Source organism: Apostichopus japonicus, chromosome 16 (genome assembly GCF_037975245.1).
Source record: "Apostichopus japonicus isolate 1M-3 chromosome 16, ASM3797524v1, whole genome shotgun sequence".
Lineage (NCBI taxonomy): Eukaryota > Metazoa > Echinodermata > Holothuroidea > Aspidochirotida > Stichopodidae > Apostichopus > Apostichopus japonicus.
Window position 1 is genome coordinate 34,349,526 of NC_092576.1, and position 13,971 is coordinate 34,363,496.

The 13,971-nt window shown below is 35.8% G+C and overlaps 1 protein-coding gene and 1 long non-coding RNA gene across 3 annotated transcripts in view; both read right to left on the minus strand.

The window, feature by feature from the left end:
- Positions 1 to 531: 531 nt before the first annotated feature.
- LOC139982387 (uncharacterized) overlaps positions 532 to 13,971 on the minus strand; it is a 150,732-nt gene continuing 137,292 nt past the window's right edge. The window contains exons 17-24 of one of the 2 annotated variants that reach the window (XM_071995172.1): positions 6,276 to 6,344; positions 5,444 to 5,512; positions 5,104 to 5,172; positions 4,545 to 4,601; positions 4,183 to 4,364; positions 2,418 to 3,991; positions 1,988 to 2,114; positions 532 to 1,722 (exon numbers count right to left, since the gene is read on the minus strand). In XM_071995172.1, the coding sequence (XP_071851273.1) occupies positions 1,664 to 1,722; positions 1,988 to 2,114; positions 2,418 to 3,991; positions 4,183 to 4,364; positions 4,545 to 4,601; positions 5,104 to 5,172; positions 5,444 to 5,512; positions 6,276 to 6,344 (2,206 nt within the window). In that variant the 3' untranslated portion in view covers positions 532 to 1,663. The remainder of the gene's footprint in view (positions 1,723 to 1,987; positions 2,115 to 2,417; positions 3,992 to 4,182; positions 4,365 to 4,544; positions 4,602 to 5,103; positions 5,173 to 5,443; positions 5,513 to 6,275; positions 6,345 to 13,971) is intronic. The other variant, XM_071995173.1, reaches the window with a different exon arrangement.
- The window catches only part of LOC139983594 (uncharacterized), a 132,355-nt gene continuing 125,892 nt past the window's right edge, over positions 7,509 to 13,971 (minus strand). Inside the window, exon 2 of the long non-coding RNA XR_011798759.1 lies at positions 7,509 to 8,361. This is a non-coding gene — a long non-coding RNA (uncharacterized lncRNA). The remainder of the gene's footprint in view (positions 8,362 to 13,971) is intronic.

A 13,971-nucleotide genomic window follows, 5' to 3' on the forward strand; every position in this document is an offset into this window, starting at 1 on the left:
TTAAAACAGTTATTTGACCCAGTTCGTTTATTTAATGGTGGTAGTGGTAAGGTCAGGGTGCGAGGCGTCCGAACTTCTCTGATGTTGTATATAACGATTTAATTATGGACTTCTAAGTTAAAACTTCTTTTTCTGAAATTATAGAACGCACTTAAACTTCATTTAAAAGAGGAATGGATTACATTACCCAATTTATGCTATACTGAAAGGCAAAATTGGTCACATTTGGCAGACTTATATAAGACCATATTTAAAATCCGGATACTGTAAGCAGTAATATAAATCTGTTTAAACACTAACGTAAAGCCAGTACTAAGAGGGCATGTCCTGGGATAAATAGACGTGTGATAACCATATTTATTGATGGGTATCGTTATGTTTTGTCTCAGATAATAACATCAGAGATGATTGAAACTGATAACGGAATGAACAATATCGTTACTTAAACACAATTATGTAAGGATTCATTAATAATAACATCAGCATGACTTTGTTTTTAAAAATTTAATAAACATAAACACAAGACTGCCGTATAATTCGACTGATCTATTCAATTTCCTTTTGGATATGCATATTTTACAATGTGTAAATATGTGATGCTCTCTATAACAGCTTTGTATAATTCAAAAAGCTCAAATATTTAAATGACAAATGAGAAATCGTACATTAGACTAGTGTTATTTGAATGTTAATTGCTCTCAACTAGAGAAGTTAACAAGAAAGGCACAATGGCATAATAAAGTTAAAGTAAAACTATGTACATATCAAGTTGTCTGTTATGGAGTAGAGGTGTAACGTTTAATCATTAACTAGAGAATTCAGGTAGCTTTAATCCCATCGAGTTGCTTTGACTTTTACACGAAGTGTAAATACATATCGCAAAACATTTTTGAGAAAGACTGATCGAATTTATTACATTGTCAAGTAGGGGTGATCTTTCTGCTTTAAGTAAGTAAACCTGAAAATCTATACCTCTACAACTCCTCCAGACTATATTAAATATGAACTTCTTTCATTAATTTAATTACAAAATAGTTCTATTATTTTTCTTCGAAAAACATTCCATCCCGCGATGTAGATTCAAATATGTTGAAAATATGGTACACAGTCATGTTGCCTACTTTAACATTTTGTTAACAAAAACAGAGACTTACATCACAAATATAATAATTAATGTCAATAATTCACACTGAGTGTTGTTCAACAAAGGAAAACATAATACGGAACTGTATTTACTTCAAACTTTAACTCTCGTCAATTCTGTCAAATGATATAATCAGAGTACTCACTTAAGAATTAGTAATTACAAGTATTTTGGTCATAAGGATGTCTATGCTAATTTCAATAATAGTTATCTGAAAAATATAATTTCAGTTCAATTCAAAATACCACATGAGTTTTACATATAAGTAAATGCTGCATAGTAAGGGACGTAAAAGTCTGTAGACAAACAGGGTTGCATTTTTATCGTTTAGTTACCATTAACAATTTACACTATGGAAGGAAAACAAATAGAAATTTATAGTATGGAAACACAAAATTAATATAAATTGTTTATACAATAATGTTAAAATTTGTCATGATTGAGCGTATCCAAGTCTCTCCACGGGTTAGCTATTTGCCTTGTTAGACTTACTGATGGAAGAACAAAAGCCATATCAGATTAAATTCCAGGCCAAAGTTTCCTTCGAATGATGCGAACCAGGACCAAGACAACCTCACCTGGAAAGAAATGCAAGATGCAATCTATATGTGATATACAAAAACATGAAGAACGTTGAACTGGAAGTTAACTTTTGAATATTTTTTTCTCAAAATGATCCCAACATTCCATCGGCAGTTTGGCGAATGGTCCAGAGACGTGGGGGGGGGGGGAGGTCCACAAAATCTGTCGTGAACAATTCATAATCCTTCTTCCTCACACACACGTATACACCTTTACTGCGCAGAACATTGGAACAAGCTAAAAGTCAATGTTCACACATACCTGCTACAGCAAGGACGACTCCAATATCGAGTAATATAAGTAACGTGGAAAGGGTTGCTTGATATTGAACGGGCAGATGAACTGCTGCTACCAAGATATTGAGGAATATTGCAGTGAGCGAAAACAGCTGTGAAGGACAAACATTTTATTAAATATTCATACTCGTCTTTGCTAAAATATTAAGTAACTACTCGTTAACAATACTTCGGAATATTATCATATTTGACTATAATTTTAATATTACAAATAGCTTGTATTTATTGCCTGTGCCCAACTACCACTTCCCAAATAACTTTAAGGTAAAAAGGCTTCTTCATATCAAGTAAAAAAGGAGCGATTAACAATAATTATGTTTTGGTATGATATGTTTTAAAATGAGCAAGAATAAAAAAAAACATAATTTTGATATATAATGTATATGCAATTTTACCTGAAGATGTTGTTCAAATCGACTTTTCATAGGAGAGAACTTCACATGAAGAGCCAAGAACAGAACCGATGTACCGATGGTGAATAGTTTCGTCAAAGCGTCTCCCCAACCAAGAAGTGTAATGAACATCGTCTGTCCAACCTTCCTACCCATCTCCAAAATCTCCCAGAACCAAAATTTATCCTTGTAATTTTCACAAAGAAAATTCAAACAGGAGGGAATGTTTTGACGATGCTTCTGACTGCTATTAATCAGGGGGGTTTCTTCATTCAAATTTGAGCTGTTAATACCCTTAGCCTTTTCCGTGGATGGCTTCCGACAATGTTTGCGGAGCAGGATCAAAAGGAAGAAAGGGAAGGCTATTACATACAGAGCGGTGGCAATGTAGGCTTCAGCTTGGTATTGAGCAATGCTTCCACAATTAATATCATAGTCAGCTCGAAGGAGTGAAATTGTAATGTTACCTTCTTGGTCTACACGATAGATGTCGCACGAACCGGGATAGATCTCAAAAATAGCATCACAAGTTGGTTGGTACGTTACAAAGAGGACGAGAAGTACGTAAGTATGTAACTTGGATTTGATCTTCTTCAGTTTCGTCATAATTTCTGCACTTTCATCTGTACTGAAAAACTTAAAGTATATTTTGAAAACTTGATATATCACAGCGGAAACTACAATAATTGCTATTGGAAGGAGCACGGCAATTTTGAATCGAGTGATTGGATCAAATAACAACCGAGTGCTGAGGCACTGAGGTCGGACAGTAACCTTCAATACACTGAGGGCGATAAATGAAATGGATTCTCCTACGTAGCGTAGTGGTCCACCCCAACTAACAATGTGGATGCTCTCGTAAAGTTCTCCAACCACCTGATAAAAGCCAAGGAAAATTTTCATACGTGAAGAAAGTTTGTCCACGAACAATCTGCTGTCTGATTCCCTCTCTTTCGTATTTTGCCAGATGACTAAGATGATAATCAAGAGGCACAGCGAGAGAGTTAATATCATCTCAAAAATAACCAACCATTTTGATTGACAGGGAAAGCAATATTGCAAAACAGAGTAATATGTATTTTGACATTTACTGCAAAGCCATCCTCTGTATCCTTTTCGGCAATTACCATTGATTTTATTCGGTGTATAACTGTAGTTGTTTTCGCAGCTTTCGGGTCTCGGACACTTGAAGGCTCTGGGCATTTTGTAGATGTACTTAGTCGTCGATAGATCATAACTATCATTCAGTGTGAGAAGATTTTTGACGAGGCTAGAGTAGAGTGAAACGTTCATACCAGTAAAAGACCAATTCCAATAGTAACCGGGTAACAGACTTTTAAAGTCATTAGAACAGTTCAAGCCTGTGTGTAAGCAGAACGTGCATAATCCAAATCGGTCGATGCGGGTATAATTCCTTTTACAGAAACAAGCTCTGAAACCAGCATGCCTAGTATGATCTGTTCCTTCTGGACACGTTTTACAGTCCAATGCAGAAGAACCATTACCCTGTAAGACATAATTACCGCTGCTACAATGTTTACACTCCTCGCTTCCAATCTCGTCCTGATAAAATCCACCTGTTTAAGAGATTAATTACGACCTGTTTCATATAGGTTTGCACACAGTTTACAGCCACTTGGGTATTTACTTCAATAATGATCTTGAATTCGATCGATGTAATCATCACCACATTATAATCTTCGTAATTTTCATGATCATCTTCCTCAATATCAACCCTCATTCGAGGCTGCTGTCAAAATCTACTCACCCCTTGGACAGGTCATACATTCCCCGAAACCATTTCCATAATGACCTGGCTTGCAAGGACTACATGTGACATTTTTAGACTTTTTCTCACAAAGAAACCCTAGCTTTTTGAAAAATGTAGCCAGGATAGCCGAATTTCTTTTAAACGTCATCTTTGGTACAAACTCGTTATGAACACAGACTCTACAAAGTAAACAAAAATGATGGCATTAATATGATTCGAAAGTATCTGTAATACTGTGCAGGTGTTCTGAATACATCGATAAAACATAGAATAACATTTGATGTCACCATTGACCTAGAATATCGCATAGGTAACAGATGGAAGAGTTGTGTATTTTCTACATGTCAATAACCACTTACCCTGATACATTTTTCCTGTACCATGGAAGATGTTCTAAATGAGCACAAGTCAAATACCTGTTCACAAAAATCAAATGATAACAATGATAATCTATCCTTGGTTGTGAGAACGTCGAAAAAACAGAAGTTTATCAAGATAGTTTAATTTGTAATATTTCTATCGTAAAATACACTGCCATCAAATTACATTGCGAGATATGAACAAGATGTTCGAGTTTGACGGAAATTGACTGACACTACGGAACCCTCTTTAATTAACAAGAAAACTATCGTCTTCAAATTACGTTCCGTCCTTGTGTAAACATAGTTGAGTTTACTTTCAATATGACGCAAAGTCCTGGTGCAACAGGTAATGATGTTTGCAAACATGCAACAGATTCCTTTATCGATTGCTGTCTATTAATATCTGTATAAAGACGATTTAATTACTTATTGTTTGAAAAATCTAGTAATTTTAATATTCAATTACAATATATGTTTCAAAAGTTGGTAGGCCGTGTCTGACGAGTACAATTTTCTTGTGTTTTTATTTATCTTTTCATTTTTTAATGATACTTACATCGTTGCATTGCCAATACCACGTAGGGCTGGCCCTGTGATCTCTTCTATGTAGTTTTTGTACAGGTGACTGAAATATAACAATGTTATAACAGGACAGAATAATTTAAAAAAACAAGACCATGTACCAAGAAATACAAAGTACTAGAAATTTTAATAAGGAAGTGCGGAACAAGTGTATATGAGTAGATCACAATGTTTTATTGCGAGCGATGTTAAGTCATTTAAAACGAACATAGTATGTGTTTCCTGAACTGGTTGATTGAGATAGCATATTCATACCAGTTGATATCATATATCTGTGATAAAATGGAACAATGTTTGTATTTTGGTTTACGTACATTGACTTAACAGTCCCTCCTCCAAAAGAGTCATTTACCAGTTTCGTTAATCTGTTTTCAAATAGATATCTGCCGTTGGAGGAAAAAGATCGTCGGTTGTTATTGTTATTGGCATATTAAATGATGTAAAATCAAAAGCCACATCAACTGTTATTCAATATACAATATAATGTTGATTAAGTTGCTGCATTAATTCGATACTTACATAGCAGTATTTTAGTATGGCTACTCAGTAGACAACTTACAACAAAAATCTAAATTTTATAAAATTAAATATAAAAGTGTAACATTCTAAAGTTAAGTTTGCTCTCACTATGGCAGTTATTTTTGAAAACAATTGTCATAGATTGTCTTCAATTAGTTTAGCATTATATTATTAGTATGATATATATATATATATATATATATATATATATATATATATATATATATATATATATATATATATATATCATACCATATCGACCACGTGTTTAAAGTTAAATAAACAGTTAAATCAAAAGGGTTTTTGTAAATGCGCAGTTAAATGTTCATTGATCTTTTTTTGAATAGGAACGGTAAAAATAACGTAAGCTAACTTATGTTACGAAACCAGGAAATACTGACATAAATTTTGAACAAACTTTTACCAGTAACACATGTGTGTGTTTTTAGCTACAACCGACACTTTCAGTTTTCAGTGCAAATGTGCATTACTCAGATGCTTTCAAGTAAAAAATAAAGAGCTGTCATAAGTTATTTTTTATACAATATCATGTCCTTGTAAAGGTTATAAATCAGCAAAACAGAGTAATCCTGAAAATATATCAACTATTATTATTATTTTACTTACATAAACTGAGCACCTGTGTTATTGAACGTATTTCCTTTAATAATCCGAATAAAGTTGTTGTTAAGGAAGCTATACAACGACAGAAAGGAGAAATAAGAAAATTAAACTAATTATTACATAAAAGTACTGTATTTTTGCTTTAATTAACCCTCCCGCCTACGTAATTATGTCATATTCATTACCCCACTGTCACACACACACACACACACACGCATACAGGCGTAAGGTGGTTTACGGGGACTCAACCTTTTGGCTATCATTATGGGGACCGTTAGTTACAATGATCACAGAGGCTTCAAACTTTGAATTTGTAATGACCTTTCCATCCAAAATTAAGTTAGGGATTATTTATGTTTTTATTTACTTTTGTTATAGTGTTACTATACAAGACATTCCACATTACTTGTGGGGACTCACTACTGACTTAACACACACTGAATTGGTTTATGGGGACCTCACTGGAAGTTTGTTATTTCAATCATAATCAATGTAGCATGCTTCTGTTCCATTGTCAGTATATCATGGGGAAGGGGAAGGGGGGGGTGATAAGGGAAAAATTACTTCACACATGACAAGTGAGTTGGCCACAGACTTGTTTGAAACTGGTATCAGCTGGATATCATTTGAGAAGCACTACTTCTAACTGTTCATGATCGAAGTGTGCTTTATCCATTCCTGGGATGCCGAAGGGGGTATGATGGGGAAAACAGTGTGTTACTTCAAATAATGATCGTTAGGGACACATTATAGTTTTTGCAGAAAGGTTGATATCGAAAAATGAAAAAAAAAAAACTTCAAGCCACATAATTTCAATCATTACCAATGTAATTATATTCCATAGTGTTATTGGTAGTAATTTCTGGGGTGGAGGAAGGGGGGGGGGGAGTGGAGGAGGAGGAGGCATAATGATTGAACAAGATATCTGGCATTTCACAATTGTCATGGAAGGATGCCATATATTGGTTTGTTGCATATGGAACTTATTTCCTGATACATCCCTCAAATTTTAATTCCATGCAATTTTGAAAGAATGCAATGGTAAATATAGGATAACAATACTGGCCAACTTTTTAAAGCCTTAAGTGGGCACCTTTGTCCTCTCCCACACAGGAAACATTTAATTGAACTGTTTACCTAAATAACAGTTCAAAACCAAGCTGCTGTTCAAACACTCCATGTTGGTTGGCATCACCACTTGACTCAATTTGATTCAAAATAGGGGGATAATTTCAGCATAAGGTGAAGGTGGGGAACCAGGGGGGAGGGGGGTAATCCACCTTCCTCCTTGGAAAAAACACAGCCAAAACAACACCCTTCGTGCCCTGTAAAATAGTAGCACAAAAAAAACCCAAAGAAGAACTTTTATACAACTGTGTGGAAACATAGAGAGGATATTACAGATATTGTAGAGGAAGTAGAGTAGAGTAGAATTTTATTCAATTCTTGTCATATGTTGCATCCTACATTGCAACAGATTTGTCCATACATATGGAACTGTTTCAAGACAAATATCAACAGTACATCACTTTATCTTTAAAAAAGTATAATTTTCACTGGTATAATATGGTATGGTATATATTATATTTCATCATAGCTAATCTTCCTGTCACATTGACAAAGCATGATGTTCACAAATGTTTTGTAAATTTTCTAATTATGCCTTTCTCTTGCATCATAATATATTCTTTAGTATTAAAACTCCTCAAACACATACCATCTCAGTTTAATAAATAACTCATCAATATAATATCAAGATCAATGCATGGTGATATAATACAATGTGCTCAATGGTCTCCAAAATGTATGATAATCAAAGAACTGAACACAAGAAACAAAGATTCTCTGAAATGAATATTGTGCATAGAGCTGAACTTCACCAATCAGTATGATCTGTTGCTATAGTGCTGACATATCCACTATGCAAGAATTGTTTGCTTGAAACCAACCCAGCTGACAAAATCCAAGAACATGTTTATTGCATATCCGGAGGTCCCAACACAACATTATATAATATGGAATCAAGCAGCCTTGATATACCAACTTGAGCATTTATATGATAGTACTGTGCCAGCCAGCCAGCCCTTGTCTGTAAGAGAGCAGAAAAACAATATCTATGTGAGAATATGATAAAATATTTGACAAAGAATAGGGGAAAAGGTTAAAAGGTAGTGTACTTTCCAAGGCATGCCAAACTTTATAGATCTAGCATATGCAACAGCATATAGCTTAATTGGGTGGTCAAGTCACCTTATCCCCCATTTCCAATCAACAAGTGGAATGACATCAAAGCATTAAATAGACATAACATTGGAATATTAGGCCATTATGAAATGTCAAACCCTGAATAAAGTACTCAAAGTATGAAGTACCTGATTCCCCATGGGCCCATTCCACCTGCCCCATGCAATGAACTTCAAAACAGTGTACAATCTGTAGTTTCAAAGACATATCAAACTACAGAAATGTAGCATTTGCTACATAAAATGGTCTAAATAGGGCTCCTATGTCACTTTCCCAACCATCTCCAGCACGACAGTGTACAAAAGTCATACAATCTGATATATTATAGAGAAAATAGGGATGTACACTGTTATGGCTTTCTCCTATTGTTCGAGAAAGAATTTTTTTTACCATTTCCAACAGCATAGATTAAGGTGATGTATATTAAATGTAATGTAGAAGGTTTTTTTTTCAACTATTAGGGTCCCAATGTGTGTGAGAATTTAATGAACAGTCTAATATTAATTTTTGACCATCTTATTTTCACCGTTTCAAAGTTTTGATGTCATTCCAAATTGGTGAACTGCTTAATCTCAAATACATCAGTGTAGAAAATTACCTTGTCCAACATTTACAGGGTCCACCCATATGTGGAACCATCATGTGGGGCAGAAGTTGGGGGGGGGTTGCTGGAGGGGGAAACTGGGAAAGCAGCTATATGTAGGTTAGAGCTATCATTAGGATCAAATATTTCAAAGCATAGGATTTTATGTGTATTCATCTTTGTTGAATGGGATGGAGGGTCGGGGAGGGGTGGGGGGGGGTCCAATTGACTTGGCTGCCCTCTTGGTCGTCTATTTGCTTTTCTCCTTGCTACGTAAAGTTTGATATGTCTTGAAAATTACAGTTTGAACACTATCACACTATCTAGCTCATTGCATGTGGCAAGTGGTGCGGGTTACTATGGAATCAGGTACCGTATACAGGGTCAGACCTCCATAACGTCCTAATATTGTGATATTATGTATAAATAATGTTTTGATGTCATTCCACTAATTGAGCGGAAATGAGGGGTGGGGATGATTGGAAAGCCCTAATCAGAATATATGCTGTTGCATGTGCTACATTCATACAATTTGATATAGTATAGAGAAAATAGGGATGTACACTGTTATGGCTTTTTCCTATTGTTTGAGAAAGATTTATTTACCATTTCCAACAGCATAGATTAAGGTGATGTATATTAAATGTAATGTCGAAGGTTTTTTTTCCAACTATTAGGGTCCCCATAATGTGTGTGAGAATTTAATGAACAGTCTAATATTAATTTTTGACCATCTTATTTTCACCGTTTCAAAGATTTGATGTCATTCCAAATTGGTGAACTGCTTAATCTCAAATACATCAGTGTATAAAATTTCCTTGTCCAACTTTTACAGGCTCCACCCATATGTGGAACCATCATGTGGGGCAAAATGGGGAGGGGTGTTGCTGGAGGGGAAAACTGGGAAAGCAGCTATATGTATGTTCTAGGGCTATCATTAGGATCAAATATTTGAAAGCATAGGATTTTATGTGTATTCATCCTTGTTGAATCGGATGGAGGGTCGGGGAGGGGTGGGGGGGGGTCCAATTGACTTGGCTGCCCTCTTGGTCGTCTATTTGCTTTTCTCCTTGCTACGTAAAGTTTGATATGTCTTGAAAATTACAGTTTGAACACTATCACACTATCTAGCTCATTGCATGTGGCAAGTGGTGCGGGTTACTATGGAATCAGGTACCGTATACAGGGTCAGACCTCCATAACGTCCTAATATTGTGATATTATGTATAAATAATGTTTTGATGTCATTCCACTAATTGAGCGGAAATGAGGGGTGGGGATGATTGGAAAGCCCTAATCAGAATATATGCTGTTGCATGTGCTACATTCATACAATTTGATATAGTATAGAGAAAATAGGGATGTACACTGTTATGGCTTTTTCCTATTGTTTGAGATTTTTTTTTTTCACCATTTCCAACAGCATAGATTAAGGTGATGTATATTAAATGTAAAGTAGAATGTTTTTGTTTTCTCAACTATTAGGGTCCCCATAATGTGTGTGAGAATTTAATGAACAGCTTAATATTAATTTTTGACCATCTTATTTCCACCTTTTCAAAGTTTCGATGTCATTCCAAATTGGTGAACTGCTTAATCTCAAATACATCAGTGTAGAAAATAACCTTGTCCAACATTTACAGGCTCCACCCATATGTGGAACCATCATGTGGGGCAAAAGGGGGGTGTTGCTGGAGGGGGAAACTGGGAAAGCAGCTATATGTAGGTTCAAGGGTTATCATTAGGTTCAAATATTTGAAAGCATAGGATTTTATGTGTATTCATCCTTGTTGAATGGGATGGAGGGTCGGGGAGGGGGAGGGGGGTCCAATTGACTTGGCTGCCCTCTTGGTCGTCTATTTGCTTTTCTCCCTGCTACGTAAAGTTTGATATGTCCTGAAAATTACAGTTTGTACACTATCACTCTATCTAGCTCATTGCATATGTCAAGTGGTGTGGGTTACTATGGAATCAGGTACCCTATACAGGGTCAGACCTCCATAACGCCCTAATATTGTGATATTATGTATAAATAATGTTTTGATGTCATTCCACTAGTTGAGTTGGAATGAGGGGTGGGGATGATTGGAAAGCCCTAATCAGAATATATGCTATTGCATGTGCTACATTCATACAATTTGATATATTAGAGAGAAAATAGGGATGTACACTGTTATGGCTTTCTCCTATTGTTTGAAAAAGATTTTTTTTACCATTTCCAACAGCATAGATTAAGGTGATGTATATTAAATGTAATGTCAAAGGTTTTTTTTTTTACTATTAGGGTCCCAATGTGTGTGAAAATTTAATGAACAGTCTAATATTAATTTTTGACCATTTTATTTCCACCGTTTCAAAGTTTTGTTGTCATTCCAAATTGATGAACTGCTTAATCTCAAATACATCAGTGTAGAAAATAACCTTGTCCAACTTTTACAGGCTCCACCCATATGTGGAACCATCATGTGGGGCAAAAGGGGGGGGGTGTTGCTGGAGGGGGAAACTGGGAAAGCAGCTATATGTAGGTTCTAGGGCTATCATTAGGATCAAATATTTGAAAGCATAGGATTTTATGTGTATTCATCCTTGTTGAATGGGATGGAGGGTCGGGGAGGGGTGGGGGGACCCAAGTGACTTGCGTGCCCTCTTGGTCGTCTATTTGCTTTTCTACCTGCTACGTAAAGTTTGATATGTCCTGAAAATTACAGTTTGTACACTATCACTCTATTTAGATCATTGCATGTGGCAAGTGGTGTGGGTTACTATGGAATCAGGTACCGTATACAGGGTCAGACCTCCATAACGCCCTAATAATGTGATATTATGTATAAATAATGTTTTGATGTCATTCCACTAGTTGAGTGGGAATGAGGGGTGGGGATGATTGGAAAGCCCTAATCAGAATATATGCTATTGCATGTGCTACATTCATACAATTTGATATATTAGAGAGAAAATAGGGATGTACACTGATATGGCTATCTCCTATTGTTTGAGAATTTTTTTTTTCACCATTTGCAACAGCATAGATTAAGGTGATGTATATTAAAAGTAATGTCAAAGGTTTTTTTTTTCCAACTATTAGGGTCCCCATAATGTGTGTGAGAATTTAATGAACAATCTAATATTAGTTTTTGACCATCTTATTTCCACCTTTTCAAAGTTTCGATGTCATTCCAAATTGGTGAACTGCTTAATCTCAAATACATCAGTGTAGAAAATAACCATGTCCAACTTTTACAGGCTCCACCCATATGTGGAACCATCATGTGGGGCAAAAGGGGGGGGGTGTTGCTGGAGGGGGAAACTGGGAAAGCAGCTATATGTAGGTTAGAGCTATCATTAGGATCAAATATTTGAAAGCATAGGATTTTATGTGTATTCATCCTTGTTGAATGGGATGGAGGGTCGGGGAGGGGTGGGGGGGTCCAAGTGACTTGCGTGCCCTCTTGGTCGTCTATTTGCTTTTCTACCTGCTACGTAAAGTTTGATATGTCCTGAAAATTACAGTTTGTACACTATCACTCTATCTAGCTCATTGCATATGTCAAGGGGTGTGGGTTACTATGGAATTAGGTACCCTATACAGGGTCAGACCTCCATAACGCCCTAATATTGTGATATTATGTATAAATAATGTTTTGATGTCATTCCACTAGTTGAGTGGGAATGAGGGGTGGGGATGATTGGAAAGCCCTAATCAGAATATATATGCTGTTGCATGTGCTGTATTCATACAATTTGATATATCATAGAGAAAATAGGGATGTACACTGTTATGGCTTTCTCCTATTGTTTGAGAAAGATTTTTTTGCCATTTCCAACAGCATAGATTAAGGTGATGTATATTAAATGTAATGTCAAAGGTTTTTTTTTTTACTATTAGGGTCCCCATAATGTGTGTGAGAATTTAATGAACAGTCTAATATTAATTTTTGACCATCTTATTTTCACCGTTTCAAAGTTTTGATGTCATTCCAAATTGGTGAACTGCTTAATCTCAAATACATCAGTGTAGAAAATAACCTTGTCCAACATTTACAGGCTCCACACATATGTGGAACCATCATGTGGGGCAGAAGGCGGGGGGGGGGTTGCTGAGGGGGGAACTGGGAAAGCAGCTATATGTAGGTTAGAGCTATCATTAGGATCAAATATTTCAAAGCATAGGATTTTATGTGTATTCATCCTTGTTGAATGGGATGGAGGGTCGAGGCGGGGTGGGGGCTGTCCAATTGACTTGGCTGCCCTATTGGTCTTCTATTTGCAATTCTCCCTGCTACGTAAAGTTTGATATGTCCTGAAAATTACAGTTTGTACACTATCACTCTATCTAGATCATTGCATGTGGCAAGTGGTGTGGGTTACTATGGAATCAGGTACCGTATACAGGGTCAGACCTCCATAACGCCCTAATATTGTGATATTATGTATAAATAATGTTTTGATGTCATTCCACTAGTTGAGTGGGAATGAGGGGTGGGGATGATTGGAAAGCCCTAATCAGAATATATATGCTGTTGCATGTGCTGTATTCATACAATTTGATATATTATAGAGAAAATAGGGATGTACACTGTTATGGCTTTCTCCTATTGTTTGAGAATTTTTTTTTCACCATTTCCAACAGCATAGATTAAGGTGATGTATATTAAATGTAAAGTAGAATGTTTTTGTTTTCTCAACTATTAGGGTCCCCATAATGTGTGTGAGAATTTAATGAACAGCTTAATATTAATTTTTGACCATCTTATTTCCACCTTTTCAAAGTTTCGATGTCATTCCAAATTGGTGAACTGCTTAATCTCAAATACATCAGTGTAGAAAATAACCTTGTCCAACTTTTACAGGCTCCACCCATATGTGGAACCA